General features: G+C 42.3%; 1 protein-coding gene across 1 annotated transcript; it reads left to right on the top strand.

Annotated features, from left to right (window-relative positions):
• Nucleotides 1–19,143: 19,143 nt before the first annotated feature.
• LOC115639719 (olfactory receptor 5V1-like) lies at nt 19,144–20,091 on the top strand. Its single transcript, XM_030542667.1, has one exon. The coding sequence runs from the start codon at nt 19,159–19,161 to the stop codon at nt 20,089–20,091; it is 933 nt and encodes a 310-aa protein (XP_030398527.1). The 5' UTR covers nt 19,144–19,158.
• Nucleotides 20,092–20,788: the final 697 nt, after the last annotated feature.

A 20,788-nucleotide genomic window follows, 5' to 3' on the forward strand; every position in this document is an offset into this window, starting at 1 on the left:
CTCACACAGGGTCTTTCACTAGAGGGTTAGGGGCTCCACTCTGACCCAACAAACATTACCTTGGGAAGAAGCTGCATCCTAACTAATATGAACACAGTGAAAATGAGGCTTAGCATAATTTTTTTGAAAGTGATTAGTGGTGCCTCAAGTTGGGCACCCCCCAAAAATAAGACACCTTGAAATGAGCCTGATTTTAAAGGACAGGTCCTGAGCACTTCCTGTGAATCAAGACCCTTTAAAGGGAATTAACTTGGCTACCCCAAATCTCCAATCACTTAGGAAAGTTTATGCCAATGTGCTAATAAGATCCCTGGCTTAGCCACCAAGTTCTGAGTGGCCTGTATGAAATTCCTTTTGGAATTTCTAAAGTTGCCTATTATTATTTGCAATCATTTACACCACGATGGCGAGTGCTTGAACATGACTTGGACAATGGTTTCCCTTATATACAAACAAAAGGGCACCCTTTAGGGAACAGCTGGAACACACTGCAACACTGCAGACTGGGATGGGGTAAAGTGAAGGGCACAAATACAGAGATTCTGGTAAGAATCCCAGTGCCCTAAAAATATAGGTCAAAATTTGGAGTGGTGACAAATCAGTGATATCATTTTACATTGAAGCAATATTAATCAGGTTTATATTTTTACATTTGTCAGCACATTATGTCACCTGTGATCTCCTGGGACATGGCAGAGTCACTTAAATTTTTCTCCAGAGGCCCATGGGGGCTATGATATTTTGGAATGCAATCCAGATGAGTGAGGGGCTGTGACACACCTGCCCTGCAACTGTGGGTGCCTTACAATGCCTTGCTGCTGTCGCTCAAATCTGGGCTGTTCACAAAACAGTCATGAGCACGCAAGTCACACCGTGCATGTCTGTGTATAGCTGCAGCCTGCCAGCACACGCCACTCACACTGGCTTCCACCAGCCTTGGTTACCATATGAAGGGTGACCCCAACATGTACCCAGTCCTGGATTTCCCACTGCCCATCCCCACATAGTGTGTATTCTGGTACAGCACTGTCCAGCCCTTTCCTGGACAGTTCAGATAACAAAAGTCTGTTGTCCATGTAAGGGAACAACATACAACAACTTGCCACTTTAAATGGAGTTACCCACACAGTTCACAACACAGGCATTAATTTTGTTTAGAGAACAAAACAAAGTTCAACTACAAAGGGATAGATTTTAAGTGGGTACAAGTATTAAGGTACTAAAGTCAGAAAAGGTTACAAGAAAAATGAAGACAAAATGCTTAGTAGTACAAAAACCTTTACATACTAGGTTTGGTTCAAGGTCAAATTCTCACCACGTGTTTCCAACAGCATTACTGACCAATCTTCAGGTCAGTATCCCTTCCAGAGGGAAAGACCTAGAGTCTTTTCTCTTCTTAGGTTCAAGAAAAAGAGTGGATAGGGAGAGATAATTGTGTTTTTACCCCTCACTTTTATAGTTTAGTCACCCTTTGAAATGCATTTTCCTGAGAGTGACCCCTGGATAAAGTTCTTTCCAGTTGAGAGCAAGGGGCTGGAGCCTAGTGGTGGTGGGACGTTTGCTTAATTGTTTGCTAAGATGCAGCTCTGTTTGTTCTTGCCCCCTTCCCTTGCCAAAGAATGGCCACTTGACTGGTGATGGCCCATCAGCTTTAATGACACCTGGCCAGGTGTCAACTTCTCCTTTGAGAAACAGCTTTACTCACTTCCCAGACTTGTCTGATAAGCACACTTAAAGTCATGATTTCATCTTATATTCATAACTTTGCATATAACTACATTATATGAATGTTACCATGATGATATTATTGACCAGCAAGTTATTAGTTTTCAAATGGTAACATACAAGGCATATTTTGTACAAAGATTATTACAGTAGTGTGTGGGGTGTCAATGCAAGGCTGTATGCCATCACAGAGGCCAAATCTATTCCTTATGCAACTCTACAGAAGTAAATGGACTTGCACCAGGGATGAGTCCAGCCCATTCTGTTGAGTTATTTCCTCCTGAATCCACTCCAGTGCCCCACTGGGATAATCAGAGCAGTGTGCTCCCCATAAGTACCTCCTCAGGGAAACTCCACATGGTCTGTTTGGTTTAGTAGCTATAGATACCTGCACTCCTGAGATGTTGGGATAGTCCCTATGCACTGAGCAGAAACTGAATGTTGGGGCACAATCTGTGCCCCAATTATCCTGAGAAAGCACAACAGTTCCTGCTATTAACCTCACTCTGGCCACTAGGAAGCAAGTGAGATCTCCTTTTACAGTACATTTCCCTATGAATATTACAGAGGGCTCATGGTTGACAGGGTATGGCTGACTCCGGGCACAGGGAATGAGACAGACCCCTTCATCCATAGGGAACTTCTGCAACCAGTCCAAGTAGTGCCCTAAAACATTCCCTTTTCTGACTCCTCTGAGCTGAGCTGTCAAAAGCCTGACATTAAGCCCACATTTATTACAGAAGGAGCCAGCCCTGAGAAGGATCATGCAATCTTCTTGTCATGGGGTTTACTAGTCACTACTGGGGCACCTCCTTGTGCCTCATCTAGAGAGTAGCTCTCATCCAGTCTGAAATCCCTTCTTTTAGTTGCTCTCTGGACTCTGTTGCTCACTCTTCATGACTGAGCCCTTTGACCACATCACCATAGTCCTTCCTTTCTGGAGTAATAAAGTCCCTATAGATAAACTGTCTCTAGCAGTCTTCCAATCCACTGCACAGTTTGTGTTACTTTCTGAGAGGCAAGTAGAGGACCCAGGCCCACCCACTACTCCAGGTTCCAGCCTAAGGACCCTATGCAACCATGGTCTGCTCAAGCTCTCACCTTGTTGGTGTTTCCCTAGGACCTTTCCTACTTCCCTTCTCTATCCTCTAGGTTATTACTGGTGCTTTCTCTATGCCTGTGGCTACTTCACCCCTCTCAGCTTCTTGCCAGAGCATATAGTCCAAGGCAGATCCCAGGACTTACTCTACTCCTAAAACAGCTTTATGTGCCTTCTAGGGAGTGACTACAGAGATCATCCCTACAGACTCTCCTTTTGCATCCTACCTCCTGCTTTTATACAAACGCAACCTGCCTCTGCCCAGCTGGGCTTCATCATCCATTAGACCTTATAAGCCCTGATCCTCCTCCAGGTGCAACTTGTCAGAGGTTAATTGGCCCTTTTTAACCTGCCCAGGCATTGTGTGGGGGTGTAAAGGGTAGCTGGAAACTGCAGGGAAGTAGATGCTTAGGAAGAGCAGAAGCTACTAAGAGTAAGCAGAGTCCAGGGTTTGGGAACTAAGGGACTAGCTAGGAAGGGTCGGGAGCAGCCTGCTAAGCTAGCAGAGACCTTGAGCAAGCACAGAGCTCTCAAGACAGAAAGACTTGGGAGTAGGAAAAGAAATGTTTGCTTGCTGGACTTTAATTGAGGACTTTGAGTTTTATTTTGAGATTGGTGTCTGGGTTCGTTCATAGACAAAGAGAGGGTTGTGAATGTATAACCTTTGAGTGGACTGGAGATTACTTCACTGCCCTTCTCCAGTACCTACAAAACCCCAACTCCTATAGAAAAGCACCTGGCAACACAAAAGTCAGTCATTGAGGATTTTCATGAAGGATTATGCACAGTCAGTCTCCCCACAATCAAGTCCAAAAAAACAAAAGGAATTAACTTAATTCCTAAGTACCAATTTCCTAAAATCTTATGATACAGAAACATAATTAATAACTTGGCTAACTTATAAGTCACATACATTATCCTCAGCTATACATAAACATAAAGAAAATAAATTAAATCTAAAGAGATCAGTGTCCACAAAAACACAGTGAGAAGAAACTCAGAGTTCCTAAAAGTTTGGCTGATTTCACATTAATCTTAGTTAGACTCTTTGACCACCAAATCTATACAGTCAAAAGCAATATCTTCCCTCTGCTCATTTGTAGAAATCTTCAAAATTGGAATCTATGCAGACTCTTCCTTCTTGATAGCTAGTCAAGCCAATTAACCAACCACTCAGTTAAGTATATAGATTTTTTTTTAAAAAAAGCCTGTTACAGGAAAAATACAAAACTGAGAATAGCAAAATAAATGACTTTCCTCATTATTACATTTAAATAAAAGAAAAGCTGGTGAATCATACTAGTTGAGACAATTTAACTAAAACAGTTTGGATCAAGTCAAACAACATTCAAATCATAAAATTAAAATAAAAAATTAGTTTTTCCTTTCTGTAATTAACATCGCTGGGACTTCCCTGTTGGGCAGTTAACAATATCACTAACCTGCTGCAAAATGCTTCAGAGTTTGGGAAACCAGCCTGCTTACTGCTCCTGGGCTCAGCTTCTCCCAACCAACACATGGCCTTTGGCCTTTTGCAAAGCAGCTGCCCTCACTACTTGTCCTCATGGAACCTGAGTCCAGGGAACAAGGATTGAGCCTGCCCAAAACTAGCACACCCAATTCCAGAAACATCTAGTGTGGAGTGCTAACTGTGCATCTGCCAAGTAACAATGACCTAGACACAACTCATTCTTACTCTCCTCCCCCATATAGATCCCTCAAAAAAGATATCTCCCTATTAGGCATGTGGGTTACAAATGGACAAAAAAAAAGTGTGTGGAATCTATATAAGGGGCCCTGAAGAGGGGAAATTGAGGTAGGCTGCCTATAGTGTGACCCTAGGCCATGAAGAGGTGCTCAGCAGGCAACTGACCCTGTTACAGGGACATTTCTCAAGGTCCTGAATGAGAAACCACAGCACATACACCAACCGACCCATATGAGCTACTTGGTTCCCTTGGGACACTCAGCAGAGAGCAAGGACTAGCCCTGACCTGGAAAGACCTCTTCAAGTAGGAAAGAGAATTCAGTTCCCATTAAGCCATTGGCTACTCCTGGAGAACGTACCAACTGGCCAAAAAATAAAAGGCAAACATGACAGGAATGGGTTTTCTAGAGATGGGATAGAGCCAGAACCCTAGATCATAACCCTTCTCCTGACCCAGATTAGATATTCCAGCCAGGAATATTCATCTTCTTTCTGCTTTATTATTCCCAGTGTTCATAAAGAAGGAAAGGCCCAGTTGCCCTTTGGAAACATTGGTGGAAAGGGACTCCTTGAATGGGATCAGATGTTGACCCTTAGAGGCATTGTTGTACCTTGAGGCTGTTTGTGTGTCTCTCTTTATGTGACATGTTATGAAAGTATGTCCCAAAGTATAACTATGGCCTATAGCCAATCAGAGACGTGAGCAATGCCTGCATCAATTACAAGACCCAACTAAGGTCTGCTTCCATTCCAAACTCCAGCTAAGGCCTACAGGCTTTCCAAAGCCTAGCCAAGCTCTACAGCCATTTCTAGACTTAACAGGGCCTATAGACATCCTAAAGTCTAACTACAGCCTACAGCCACTCCAAGGTTTAATCAAGGCCGGCAGCCATTCCAAAGTCTAACTGGTCTATAGTAAATCCAAGGCCTAACCAGAGCCAACAGTCTTTCTCAGGCTGAACATACAGCCATTCCAAGGCCTAGTCAAGTCCAGTCTCCATTCCAAAGCCTAAGGAAAGGCCTGCACCCACTCAGAGGTCTAAATAAGGCCTGCATCCATACCAAAGCCTAACCAGGTACTGTAGCTACTCTGATACCCAACCAAGACTGCAGCTACTCTAAGGCCTAACAAAGATATGTCACCATGATACAGGCTAATCACTGCCAGCAAACATTCAGATCACTCACCAAGGCCTGCAGCTATTCCAAGGCCTAACCAAAGCCTGAAGCCTTTCTAAGGACTAACCACGCCTTGCAACTATTGCAAGGCCTAAGCAATGGGCGGGACTGAATTCAGATTACTGGAGACACATGTTGTTTAACAGTTTCATAGAGTTTAAGGCCAGAAGGGAGTCACCTGTTCATCTAGTCTGGTTTATTGCATATCACCGACCATATATGTTACCTAAATATCCCTATGTTAAAAAGCAGAGATAATACTTGGGACTCTGTCAGTAGATAGCTAATACAAATTTATTTTACCTATGGCTAGTATTATAACTCAGGATGCTTTGGATGCAAGTGCTGAGTTCAATCCTCTAGGCCTTTTTCTCTGTCTTTGCTCTCATTTTGTTTTGATGAAATGTAGAAACACACAGGACAGAAGTTATATTTTGCCCTGGGGCCTCTGCTTGCGGCCCTGCTCTGTCCAGGGCTCTAGAGAGCATGTTGCCTAAGTCCCTGGGAGAATAGACCTGGATAAATCTCCTTCCTCAGCACCAACAACCCTTTACTGAGAGTAGAGGCCAAAGTCAGCAGTATGCAGCTCATCTGCAGAGAGCAACAAGTGCTGATTTGCTTATATCAGTTAAGTCTTATTGTGATGGGTGAAAGGGTCTTAGATAACTATGCCTTTGACATCTGGATACTATCATGGTAATTTTGATTCCATTCTAATAAGGGAGACCTCTAGGTCCCTAAATCCCATTGAAATCAATGAGTGTTAGGCACCATTTGCTTTTTAAAATCCCAGGTGTCTAAATATCTTTAAAAATCTATCCCTAACTCTAAAATGTAATATTTCTATTGCCTTTGAATTTCCATGGGAGTTTTGAGGAATGAGACATTGATCCATACTGAATAACTGCTCAAAAATCACCCATTTCTCAAATTCCAGGGCAATCTCTCTTTTTTTTATAAATAACCTTCACCAAAGAAAATGTTCCACCCTAAGTGCTCACACTACAGCAACACATTTCTGCAGGGGCATTCCTTCTACAATACCTGCTTTTAGGACCTGCTTTTGGTTATTTTTTCCCCTGTGACTGCACGAGCACCACCAAGGTATCACTACCACACTCACAAAGGATGATATAAATGCAGTGGTACGGACAGGTCTCAGTTCAGGTGTGGTCCTGGGAAGACCTCTATAGGGGACTCAAGGACTTCCATAAAGGCTGATGATGTGCCACGGGACAGGCAGAGGTGTGAGAGTGTAATTGATTTGTGAGTGTATGTTACAGGTTCCCAGTAACACAGAGGATGTGCCCAGTCCACAGAGGATATGAGTATGTAAGAGTCATAGCTCAAGAGCCTAAGCGCCTGATCCCAGGTGCCCCAGCCCTCGAGTTCAAGCTTCTGTTTTTAATCTCTTGAGTTCCTCATTTCAGTCCCTGGTCTATCAACCACCATGACAACTGTCATAACAGCTCTCTTCTTGTTTGTGATAGGTGTTCACTGAGATGTTCTCCCCAGCCAAGAAGGCCTCTCACTTTGTGGCTGGCTGGAAGTTGGGGAGGGACATTCACCCCATCTTGTGTGTTCCCCCTTCTCTGCTGCACTGTATTCCAGATGTTGTGTCTTCCATTACAGTCTCTCCCACATGTGGCTCAGGAGGAGCCTGGGGATACTTCATTCTCCCTCATGGATGCCCACCATCTATACCCTCCCATTCAGCTGTCCACCTGCCCCACAGTAATGGCCCCTTTTCTGCTGGTGTGATGGCCAACACTTTGGTAAACGCTCTAAGGGCTAAGATGGGGACTTCGAGTGCTACATGAGCTGCTAGAGCTACCACTTGAGCCAAAGCTCCCTAGTCAGGGCTGTAACAGACTCAGATCCTCTGTGGACCGAGCACAGAGAAGGACCTCTAACATACACTGACCTCTGGGTTATTCTAGCTCTTCTGAGCAGCCTCCAGAGGATGGCCATCTGCTTCCACCCACTGGTGACCCACAGGGAGGAACCTGACAAAATCCACTGCCTGGATATTGGGGATGATGTCTCCTCCCCTCACAGAGACTCCGATGCAAACATTCACCCTCAGCAGGCAGTGGGAGACATTGCCCCAGAGGCTGGTGTTAGATGAAGGGGCAGATAACATGGATGGTGGTCTTCAGTGAGTACCTCCAAGTCCCTTGGAGTCACAGTACATGACAGATAAGAGCAGGGGTAGCACTGGAAGATACTCATAGGCAGGGGCAGTGAGTTGTATGGGCCTGTGGTGCTCGGGCTCCAGCAATATTCTGGGCCCAGGGACCCGGCTCCACCAATGTTTGGATCCAGGTCTCTCCCCTGGCCCCGCCTGCCGCCCCCACATGCCTCCCCCGAGTGTCCCTCTACCTCACTTGCTGCCCCTGCACACCTCCCCAGGGCTCAGGAGCCTGCAGCTCCACACTGACTCTGCTCTGCTGGTTCCCGGCATCAGCTGCTGCAGCAGGGTCCTAGTGCGTCCTCCACTAAGAGCAGGGCAGGCTGCCCTTACTCTGCCCTTCCTTTTTCAAACGGGACCCTCCACCAGCATATGGGGTCTTCCCACCAGCAGTCACTGCTCCTGCCCCCTGCTAGGCAAGGGGCAGCCCCATCTGCCACCCCCAGTGAGGCTACAGTGAGAGACAGCAGCAGGGGAGGAGGTGCACATGTGATGGAAGCTCCCCGCCCGACACCCACCACAGAGAAGGCGAGGGGGCTTCCTGGCCATGAGAGGGGTGCTAGGAGCACACGCAGTGACAGTGGTGTAAGGTAGTGTGGTGCTGGGTCCCCTCCCCCAGAGCTCACTGCTGCCTGCGGGGAGAGGCATGAGAGGAGTCCTCCTCTCCAGGCCCAGCCCCAGAGCAGCCTGCCTGCAGCCCAAACTCCACCCCAGAACCCAGACCCCCAGCCAGAGCCCTCACCCCTCGTGCACCCTAACTGTCTGCCCTAGCTCTGAGCCCCTCCCACACCCCAGACCCCTTATCCCCAGCCCCACTCCACAGCCCTCACCCCTGAACTCCCTCTCTTCCCCAAACCCCACACCACCTCCTACACCCCCACCCCTAGCCCAGAGTCTGCACCCAAACTCCATCCCAGAGCCTGCATCCCAGTCCTCCTCCCCCACCCAAACTCCCTCCCAGAGCCTTAGGCAGGTGGGAGTGGGAGTTTGTAGGAGCGGAGTTTGTGGGGCAGGTTCTGGGCACCACCAACATTTCTATAAACCCGCCACCCCTGCTCATGAGGTCTGGGCATAGATCTGACACCAGGAGAGGGGAGAAGGAAGAGTAGTACCATCAAAGGGGAGCAGGGGAATAGCCTTCCTTCCCATTCATGCTAACCCCACACTGGTAGACATGCTGGGATAATATACAATTTACTACAAGGTCAGAGCCATATGTAGGTGTGTGAGTCGGGGTGGGGGGTATACTAGGGTACAATGCAGTGTCCCCTTCACATGGAATAATCTGAGGGTTTTATTTGCAGGGAGATCCAAGGTAGACGTTCCTCTTAATTCATTATTAAGGCTAATTATCTGGAGTAATTAATATCACTCATACAAAATGTATAAATTATATTTTTGCAGCATTATTATTGAAAGAATGTGAATCATTAACACCACCAGAAATGACCAATGAAATAAATGTATATATTTATGCTTATGCTAGCAACTCTGAAATTATGACCAAAATTGAACAAATAAAATTTAACGTACACCTTTTAGCAGCCACCTGAATTTAAGACAATATGCATGTGAATGCATTCCTTCAAAATCATTATTTTTATTGTATATTTGGTCTACAGCATTCTAAACTTTCATCCTAAATCAACCAATCCAGTCTTCAAATTCACTTTTATTGCTCTTCTCTGAACTCGGTCCGTGTTTTCAAAACATTTCTGACAGTGAATTGCTCACAGGATCATTAATTTCTCTGCATTGGGAGATACCAGAGGAATTGGCCACGAAGCTATATGAGCTAAAACACATGAAACAAATATTGGAAATCTTATTGCTTCATATTTCATAAACAACACTGAACAAGATACAAGAAAATGTCCCAGAAGTAGAAATCTTGTACAGAACCCAGGAAAATGGGTGAGATGGCTCAATAGATTTTTCCATCTTTTACGTCTCTGAATCTTTGATTACAAACTACTGAATCCTTGCTATGGGATACAATGTCTATAGAGAAATGCACCATTGAAGAATATCTGTATATCCTTGTCTGTCAAAATTTAGACTGAGATTTTCAAAGTCACCTGATTGATTTGAATGATCAATTATTTATAAAATCATGCAAAATGGACTTCCAACCCCCTTCGGCCACTTTGAAAATCTCAACCTGAGGTTACACTGCTGTCACTGGTGGCAGAAAATAAAGACAATGGAATTGTATGAGGTAGACTGTGAAATGATTAGCATGTGTGTCATTGAGGGAGGAATTTGAAGGCAGCTGGTTTGTATAGGCATCAGTATGTATGGAATTTAAGACAATGTTTTACCTCAGGTGTAAGTGAGGGTGAAACTGGGCCTGTATTTGAAACTTAGCTAAGAATGCTCTTGCTAAAGCTGATCAATGAGCCTTAATACTATACATGCTTTTCTCCTATAGCTGTGTTGCTTCTACAGGGTTAAAAGGAAAATAAATAATATAACTCATTTGAGTCAGTAGAGCCAGCAGATATAATTTGGAATATAGGCAGGCAGCCTGTTGAATAAAAAAATATATTTGCTAAATTGTCATCTTTCAAAATAAAACCTCCTCTTAACTATAATAAGAAATGTACATCCACATAGCAAAGCAAAAAAAAAAAAATGGAGTCCATTGGTAGTTCTTCAGTCCTCTGTATCTTTTCTGCTACATAATACATATAAATAGTTTATCTCCTTCTTTCTTCTTTCTTTCCATGTCCATCTCTCCACAGAGTATATCCTAGGCAAGAAATGTTCAAGCAAACCACCCTGATGGAGTTTCTTCTCCTGGGATTCTCTGACATTTGGGAGGTGCTGATTCTACACTTTGTGGTTTTTCTAGTCATTTACTGGAAGCACTGGTGGGGAATCTTATCCTGGTCATAGCCCTCAACTGCCAACTTCACACTCTTGTGTGCTTCTTCCTTGGAAACTTGTCCTTCCTAGATGTCTTCTACATCTGTTACTGTCCCTAAATCCATGGTCAATTCCTTAACCAACACCAGGTTGATCTTTCTCTGGTTGTCACCCGAGTCTTTTTGGTTCCCACCTTAGCTTTTGCAGAGATGATTTTTCTAGTGGTCATGGCATATGATTGCAATATTGCTATCTGCCATCCCCTACATTAAAGAGTGATCATGAACAAGGTTATGTGTGCCCAGGTGGCATCTGGATATTGGATCAGTGGTGTCCTCTACTCGGTGCTGCAAAGTGGTAACACCTTTACGTTATCGCTCTGCCACTCCAAAGTTATTGGGCAGTTCTTCTGAGATATCACAGAGCTACTAAAGAGCTCTTGCTACAAAACATCAGCTAATGAAATTTTGGTTATTGTCTGTTTTATTTTTTGCTTTACTTTTTATTGTTTCAACCACTATTCTTAGAATCCCTTCTGCACAGGGCAAGTACAAAGCCACCTACACCTAACTGCCTTACCTGATTGTTTTTTTCATTATTTGAGCACCACAATCTTCACCTACATGAGACCAAAGTCAATGTCCTCACTGTATAAGGATCTGCTGTATTTTACTCTGTTGCTACCACTGTAGAATCTGGTGGTTGATAGCATGAGAAAAAAGGAGAGAAAAGGTCCCCTGGGGAAAATGCTACTCCGGTTAGTCTTGATAAAAAATGCATCATGAAATCAAGGCCCAGGCAGCAGCATGTGCAGTAACAACAAATCCAGGCAATCCTCTAACTTTCTGCAGCCAGAAGGATGGCAGAGATGCATTAAATTACCTTTTCGGGTAGTGCAAATGTCCCATCGCAGTCTTGGGTACACTTTCATTCTCAAACCCCATCACTTAGAGTATGGGCTTACACACTCACAGGACATTATCCCTTCAATGTAGACTTGCGTATCCCAGGGCTGAGTGTTGTGAACTGCAAGTTTCTTCATGCAATATTAAAACTTGAATAATAAAGCCATTACCATATTTTACTAATGAAATAACCTATACTAACAAATGTGTCTAGGGCTTTAGTACCCTAACCAATATTACTATATCTGCAAAAGTTTCTAATGTAGACCTCGCCTAAGGGTAGTGAGAAATGTTACCCATAGGACCAGCCTGCTAGCTTGCTATATTATATATCCTTTTTTTCTGTATTAGTTTGATTATATTATTTTGGTTTTAATTTTTGTATTGGATAATTTCAGTAGACATTAATTATATTCAGTTGTAAGACAAGGAACCTGCAGGACTGTATCCTATATGATTAGCTAAAGCAAGTTAGCATGAGTTTTTGTAACCTTTGGCACAGATAAATGGCCTACGGGTACCCTTTTAGACTTTAGGGAACTGAATGTGTTTACCAAAATTCTGGGTCATACCGGTAACCCCAAGAGACACCACAAGAACATGGAAATAATGGTTCAGGCCAAAGTTAACAGGTTTCGAGAATGAGATAATTGGCTTTAATATGCACGGATATGCTTTTAATGTGTATGAATATGCTAGTCTATAAAGTAAGTGCACTCTAAGATTATGTGGGTGAGGAAATAAGATTTGGGCATGGAAAGCTGGACACTGACATGACTATTCAGGATAGTGCCAAGATCCTGTAAGAAGGCAAACCACCATGTGGAGAAAGCTTATTAGTTCCTTTTGTTCTTTTCATTTTAGCTGCTAGCTGAGCATTTAAGTATAACTTAGCTATTTAGCACCTGACCCTTACCACCACCATCTCGGCATTGAGGAACCTGGACCATTGCACTCATTTGGCATGCCAGAGACAAGGCTGGTCCTTTATCTCCCATCATCAAGTCCCCAGGGAAGGGTATGAGTATGGTAGTCAAAATAGCCTTGTAAGGAATGTTACCACGGGTACCCCTAGAATTGTATTTTTTCTTTTTGGTTCTGTGGTTTGGAGCTTTGATAACTTTTTCCTTTATTTTAATAAAAATCTTTAAAGCTTGTCTTTGTCCTCAGTGTGAGTGTTCTTGCCACACACATCCCCAGGGTCGTTACAAAGTATTGAACTCTCTACATTTAATTCTGTAGCTTGATTTTAGGACAAGAATCTAATTATCTTCTGGTCAGATCATTGGTGAGCCTATAATAATTCAGCCCTCTAAAAATCAGGTCAACAGAAACAAGGAGCTAAAAAATGTGCTGAGAAAATTGATAGAGACAGTATTTTTCACCAAGCAAAAATAATTCCCTTTGCCATCTGCCCGCCACATCTAGTCATTATTTCTGTGTTCCTTAGCTTTGTTATATCAAATGATAAACAAGGAGATAAAAGAGGAAGATTATTGATCACTAAAAGAGAAAATGTTTTGAAACATTAAATGTTCTTCATTTTTTAAAGAGGATTTAGGGTCATTGCATTGATTTACTGTATTATCAATATTTCCACTCTGGACTTTTGACATCAGTGAATGATAGTTATTGCTATCTTAGGACAGTTCAATAGCTGTTCTGTGAAATGAGCTAGGGTGGGAAAATAGAGATTATTTTTATGGTAGGAGTTAGGAGCTGACATTAAAAAAAAAGCCAACAACAAATATCAGATTTGAGATTCACTGGCCCCCCTTTGTTGGCAGTCTATACGGATAGTAAAATGTCTTAGGATCAGATTCTTAATGGTATTTAGGTGCCTAGTGGGATTTCAATATGCCTCTAGATGCCTAACACCCACGAAAATTAATGAGTTTTAGGTGTCTAGATGTTTTGAAAATCCTACTTGGTGCTTAAATACCTTTCAAAATCCAGACCTAAGTAATTTTCCTTAGGTCAAAAAAGAAGTCTGTGGCAGAGCAGACTCTTTAGTCACTTCCACGCAAAGAAAGAGAGAGAGAGAGAGAGAAAGAGATGAACTGCAAACCTGATTTTTTGATCCAAAACCTGACACAATTCCATTTTGAGGAAAGGTTTGAAAGGTTTTGTTTTCATTACAACATAGAATGGAAATTTATTTTGAAACCCTGATAGCTGAGGCTTAGTGATAGTTATTGTTAGCATGAGACCACATGAGGTCTAATAAAAGCTAACAATAGTATGTAATCTTTGGTCAGAAGATGTAGCAACATATAACTGTGATAGAGAGTCTAGACTGTAATGGCTTTGTTTATTTATTTAATTATATAAAGAACCTTCTATCAGCTCAAATGTTTGTGAGAATTGTCAGAACCCCCAAAATGAGTAGCAGGAATGGCAAGTATAGGCAAGAGGCAAAGACTTAAGCAAATATGGTCTTGGAAATAGACTCAGCAGGTCCTCAGGATAGCAGGATGGTGACAACCTTAATGCTTAATCACACCTTAAGGAGAACCCACAGCTCCATGGATTCATAAGTATTGATGATGTGGGTTCAGCTGTTATTCTCATCTTGTTTTTCTAGTTCTGTGATTTTGTTTATGTTGATCATGATATTAATAAAACTCATAGTCTCTGTGTGTCTCACCAATCATCTTCTTTATTAATCTCTAAGTAGCCACTAAAGAATGAAACTATTAGTGACAAATTCATTTTGCACCCCAAATTAATTTAAAAGCTATAAGGTGGAGATTAGAACTGGCTGCAACATGGTATTTACGTTTCTTGGGAAATTCTGACATTTCAAATTTTGTTTTCATTCCAAGCCAAAATGAAAATTGAAATGTCAAAATTTCCTGCAGAACAAAAATTCTGAAAAAAAATATGTTGAATATCTGGATAGAAAAATAATAAGAACACAATATCAATGGATAGGAACCACATGCATCATTTCCACATTGTCAGGGCTAGAAATCAGGAGTCCCTAGCTCCCAGTCATGAGCTCAGCCATTGAGCACTAGCCATTCTGCCCTGTATCTTTGTTTTCACATTAGTTTGGTGAAATTTTAGACCACACACACAGCACAAAAAGGTTAAGTTTTGCCTCTGGTCCTCTCCTTTTGAGTTGTGCAGGGCTCCAGGGTCATGTGCAGTGCTGGGGAGGAGCTGGTTGTTGTGGTACATGTAGGTACCAGTGACATAGGGGAAGGTAGGAGAAGGGTCCTGGAGGTGAAATTTAGGCTGCTAGGTAAGAGATTAAAGTTCAGGACCTCCATGGTAGCATTCTCTGAAATGCTTCCAGTTCCACACACAGGGCCAGCTAGACAGAGTTTCAAAACATGTGTGAGATGATAGTGTAGGGAGAAGGATTTTAGGTTTATTAGACACATAACTTTAAAAATCTTGTCCAAAGTGACTCTCCATTTCCCTGAGTCTAAATTTCTAGTAATCTAAGATGTCCAGCTGCAAATCCATCCCTGTGTGAAACAGATTCATATGCAGGGTTCTGTATGTTTGATTTCTTTCCTCTCTTTTGTTACTAAGGGCAATTAGAGTTTCTTGGAAACATTGTGGCAGAAGATCTTTGGGGATAATTCACTCGTGGTCATGAAAACATATATAAATAATTGTAGTGTGGCACTTTGGGAATCCTGTTTAGATTGTGCCATTCACTGCTATCCAGGTGAATTAGACAGGGATTTTTATTGAGGACATTTGGGGGTGGGGGAGTTCCCTGTTTCTTGATTCCACTGGCATTTAGATTAGTAGATTAATTAATGGATCATTCTTGAAGCAAATCAAAGCCAGCTGGCCAGATCCTAAGAAGTACAGCAAACGCTGAAGTCATTGTAGCCACACAGATTTATGCAATCTGGGAATCAGGCCCATTGACTCCAAAGAGGCTGTGCTGAATTATACCAGTTTAGGGACCTTGTTCAATATGGTGAGTGTGTGTTTGTCTGAGTTTGTGTACAGTTCATTTGGTACGTGTTTGTTTCCTTTACTCTTTCGGTGTGTATGAGTGTAGAACTGTATTTTTCTGGAATTTGTATGGATGTGTTTGTAGTTCTATATGGGTGAGATCATGTTTGTCTGATCATATTTGTGTGTTTTATTTTGTTTGTAGGTTTGTGTATGTGATTCTGTTTGCAGTTGTTTGTGTTATTGTGTTTTTTATGGGCATATACCTGGGTTAACCATTTTTTGCATGTTCTTAAGTGAGTGTCTAACTGCATTTGTCTGCTCATGTGTGTGTGTCTCATTGTGATTGACTGTAGGTTTGTGTGCGAGATTGTCTGTTGTGAATGTATGTTCATCTGTGTATGTTTAATTGTTTTGGGGGGGATTTTCCAAAGAAACTAAATGAGTAAGGAGAACTAGTCACACAAAAACTCCAGAGACATGTATCTCTGTCTTTCTAGGCACTTTTAAAAATCCTACACAAGGTCTGAGGTTGTTTTGGATATTGTGTCTTTGTGTTCATGTGTTTGTCATGGAAACATAGCTCTGGAAACGTTCTTGAGAAGTCATCAAATCCTGCCCGCTGTGCTGAGGCAGGAAACCTAGACCATCCCTGACAGATGTTTGTCCACCGTCTTCCTATAAACCTCCAGTGATGGGATTCCACTGACACCCTTGGAAGCCTTTCCCAGAGCGTAACAGCCCTTATTTCATTATAGAGACAAGGTGGGTGAGGTAATATCTTTAATTGGACCTCCTTTTGTTGGTGAGCTTAGATACAGCTCTTCTTCAGGTCATTATTTCATTATGTCATTGTGTTTGTATGTTGTGTAATATGTGAAAGATGGTTTCAAAGAGGACTGTGATCAATTGTTCTCCTTGTCCACTAAGGGTAGGACAAGGAGGAATCACTGTAGTTTGCATCTGGACAGATTCAGGTTAGATATTAGGAAATTCTTTCCCGCTCTAAGTATAGTTAAACTCTGGAACAGGTTACTTAGAGAGGTTGTGGAATCCCCGTCACTGGAGATTTTTAAGAAAAAGTTGGGCAAACACCTGTCAGAACTGATCTAAGTGTATTTGGTCCTGCCTCAGCACCGGGATCTGGACTAGATGACCTGTTGAGATCTCTTCCAGCCCCACATCTCTGTGATTCGATGTCTACTTATATTTGTAGATTTGTTTGTGTCAGATTATTGTGTATGTATCTTGATAATTAAAGCAAGATTTTTCAAAGGGAGCTATGGACCAGTTTTTTAAAGATATTGAGGCACCTCGTGGGATTTTCAAAAGATCTAGGTGCCTAACTCCCATTGAAATCATTTGGACCGTAGTGATTTTGGATGCCTCAATTTTCAGTTTTCTAATGTGTGATGCCTCAAAGAGGGCTGATTTTCAGAAACTGATGAAGAATCATGTCCCCTTAAGGTAACTTAAATTGGGCAACTCAGAATCTTTTAGGCAGCTTTGAAAATCTTAGTCATAGGGAGATATTTTTAAAGGCACAAGGGATAGTTAGGCCTCTGGATCCCATTTCAAAGGCAGCCTGTCTTTAAAAATCCTCCCCCTTCCCCAGTGCCAACTCTCAGTGCCATATTAAATATTGTACCTGAGCTTCTACTCATCTGGGCAGCCCCTGAAAACTCAACATAACTTGACTAAGTATGAGTGCCATGTCTTGTCTAAATGAACACTTAGTTTGCAGCAAGCTGGGAAGCACTAAGTATCGGACTGGATAATGCTGCCACACACTAATAGCTCCCAAGTGCTCTTTGAGAGCTATTATGCAAAGCAAGCTAGGAGACTATTAGTGCACTGTGGCAGTGTTCAGATGGACACTTGTTACATGGCAGGCTAGCGTGGGGTAGATTTACATTTGGCACTAAGTGTCCATGCAGATAAGACCTCAGCGGCAGTATGAAAGTCTTTGGGCTTGTGTGCTTTATGGCAAGGTGGGAGAGGAATATTAGTTAGGTGAGGAGGAGAGAGTGGGAGGTGGCCACAGACAGGAAGAACATAGAAAGAAAGCAAGAGACAGATAGACACCCGAGAAAGAAAGAAAGAAAGAAAGAAAGACTAATCTAGCCATGATGATGACGATAGATAGATTAGATAGGAGTGAGTGAGTGATTAGCAGGAGATAAGGGGAACTAGTTGATTCTTTCTTCTACCGCTGAAAAGTGTTATTAGGTTTATATGTGTCATATTTAGTGATGTACCTGGGTATGGGCCCAGATGGGATGTAGATGAGGAAATGGTATGTGCTGGTTGGCTGGGAGGTGGTATAGAAAATGCATGGAGGTGGCAGTGGCAAAGGTTGGTATGAAACACACCAGCAATAGGAGAACTTTGTGGAGCATTATTAATTTAGTACCAGAGTTGTATAGAAGGGAATTTTCTGATACAGGATTCCTATTGTGTTGACCTGACCAGAACTGAAACAGCATTCTCTCCTCACAGCGCTATAGGTAGGGGTTATCCTCTCCTCAATCAATGATTAATTTGAGTCTGCAGCCCAAATTTGTATTGAGTAGAAATAGCTAAGCACACAACAGCACAGAGACGCTCAAACATATACAGACACAGAAATCATACATATACGCTACTGCACTTACATGCCCATAAACAAGTAAACACACACACTTTCACTACCACAAATACACACAGAAAAACATACATAGATAACGCACCCAATCATATCATAGAATCATAGAATATCAAGGTTGGAAGGGACTTCACGAGGTTATCTAGTCCAACTCCCTGCTCAAAGCAGGACCAATTCCCAACTAAATCATCCCAGCCACGGCTTTGTCAAGCCTGACCTTAAAAACCTCAAAGGAAGGAGATTCCACCACCTCCCTAGGTAACCCATTCCAGTGCTTCACAACCCTCCTAATGAAAAAGTTTTTCCTAATATCCAACCTAAACCTCATACACATATACATACGCATTGAAACACACACATGCAGATGCTACCAGAATCACACAAAAGCACACACAACTGAACACACAAACACCTAAATACAAATCAACAAACATTCATAACTGTATACATACACAACTGAACACAGACACTACCACAGTCACACAGAATCACATACACAATCACATACAACACAACCATATATATAAAGAAAATTGAAATGAGACACTACTGCAATCATATACACAATGACCAACATACACAACACACACAATCAAATATACAAAATAAAACTCTCACAGACACACACACAACCAGATACAGTTATAAACACAATAATTCAAACAAAAATACACACATGAAGAGACACAGATACACTTTCTTGCCTTTATATTGCACAATTTAAGATGAAATTATCCCCTAAAATTTTCTGTCCTAGTTCACAAACAACCTAAATCTGAGATTCCCAAAAGTCACCTAAGAGATTTAGATGCCCAGTTCTCACAAACTGTAATTAGGACTAGGCATCCAAATCCTTTAGGTGGCTTTGAAAACCTTAGCCTCATTCCCTTTAGAGTCATCTCTCTCAGCTTTGAAGAAATGGCAAATAAAACTGCCCCGACTGAATTCATCATCATGGGGTTCTCCAACCTCCAGCAGCTGCAGTTCTTGCTCTTTAGTGTCTTCTTGGTCACCTACCTCTGCACTCTGGTGGGGAACATCTCCATCATTGTGATTGTCTGGACAGATCCCCAGCTCCGCAACCCTATGTACTTCTTCCTGGGAAACCTCTCTTTCCTGGACATCTGCTACACCACCACCAATGTCCCCCAGATGTTGGTGCACCTGTTGGCAGAGAGGAAAAGGATCAGTTATGCAGGATGCATCACGCAGCTCTATTTTTTCCTCTCCTTGGTGGGTACAGAGTGCATCCTTCTGGCTGTGATGGCTTATGATCGCTATGTGGCGATATGCAACCCCTTGCACTACTTGGTTATCATGAGGAAAGCTCTCTGCCTCAAGCTAGCTGGTGCCTGCTGGGCCAGCGGCTTCCTCAGCTCTGTGGTGCACACATTTTTCACCTTCTGGCTGCCTTTCTGTGGGGCCAACCAGCTCAACTACTTTTTCTGTGACATCCCACCCCTCCTCAAACTCTCCTGTGGGGACACCTCCCTCTATGAGATCATCCTGCTTGCCATTGGGGTCTTCATCGGGTGGACCCCATTCCTGTGCATAGTCCTGTCTTATGTTTACATCATCTCCACCATCCTGAAGATACGCTCCACAGAGGGGAGACTCAAAGCTTTCTCCACCTGCGCGTCCCACCTGACCATCGTCCTGCTGTACTACGGAAGCTCCATCTTCGCTTACGTCCGGCCCATCTCCAGCTACTCGCTGGACAATGACAGACTGATCTCGGTGCTTTACAGCATAGCAACCCCCACGATGAATCCACTGATATACACCCTGAGGAACAAGGATGTAAAGGGAGCTCTGAGAAAAGTTTTCATGGGGAAATTGTGTTTGCAATGAAAGGGGCAAATTTCCCCTCCCAGAGGCTTCTAGATATTATCTGGGGGCTAAAGTTCTTTCTTTTGCGTTTTCCCATCTATGTTCAGTAGAACTGGTGAAAACATGAAAAAAAATAACATTTACAACAATATACAATAAAAATTTAGACATTGTTTTCAGTTTGAACATTGAAATGGTCCTGTTTTTGTCTTTTTTGCTTAAACATTGTACTGAATTGCTAATGATGGGTTTTGTTTTTTTTTACAATATTTAAGTGAAATTGTATTCAAAATAATTCTCAATATGATTAGCACAATCTTTCATTTACTGAAACTCCTCAAGTTAAAAAACAAACAAACAATTGCAATAAAATGTTTCTAACATAAAACTAATTGCAAAAAAACCCCTACAAAATTAAAATGTCCACAACTTTTTACACACTCACACCACACATTTATGAAAGACCATTTTTTTAAGATTTTTTTTTCTGTTTCAAAATGTTTGGTCTCCTCCAATAGTAACAAAACAAAATATAAAATAAAACAAAATAAATAAAAAGCAACTCATCAGCTCATCTCACAGAACAGAGAACAAAAAAGACAAGTGAATTAAAAAAAAAAAGCTTTATTTACAAAGCCCTGTATGTACGGGGAGACTTTGGCAAACCAGTAAAATGCTTGAAACCACTGTGGCTTATTATTAAAGACAGCCTAGTCAG

Source organism: Gopherus evgoodei, unplaced genomic scaffold, assembly GCF_007399415.2.
Source record: "Gopherus evgoodei ecotype Sinaloan lineage unplaced genomic scaffold, rGopEvg1_v1.p scaffold_109_arrow_ctg1, whole genome shotgun sequence".
NCBI lineage: Eukaryota > Metazoa > Chordata > Testudines > Testudinidae > Gopherus > Gopherus evgoodei.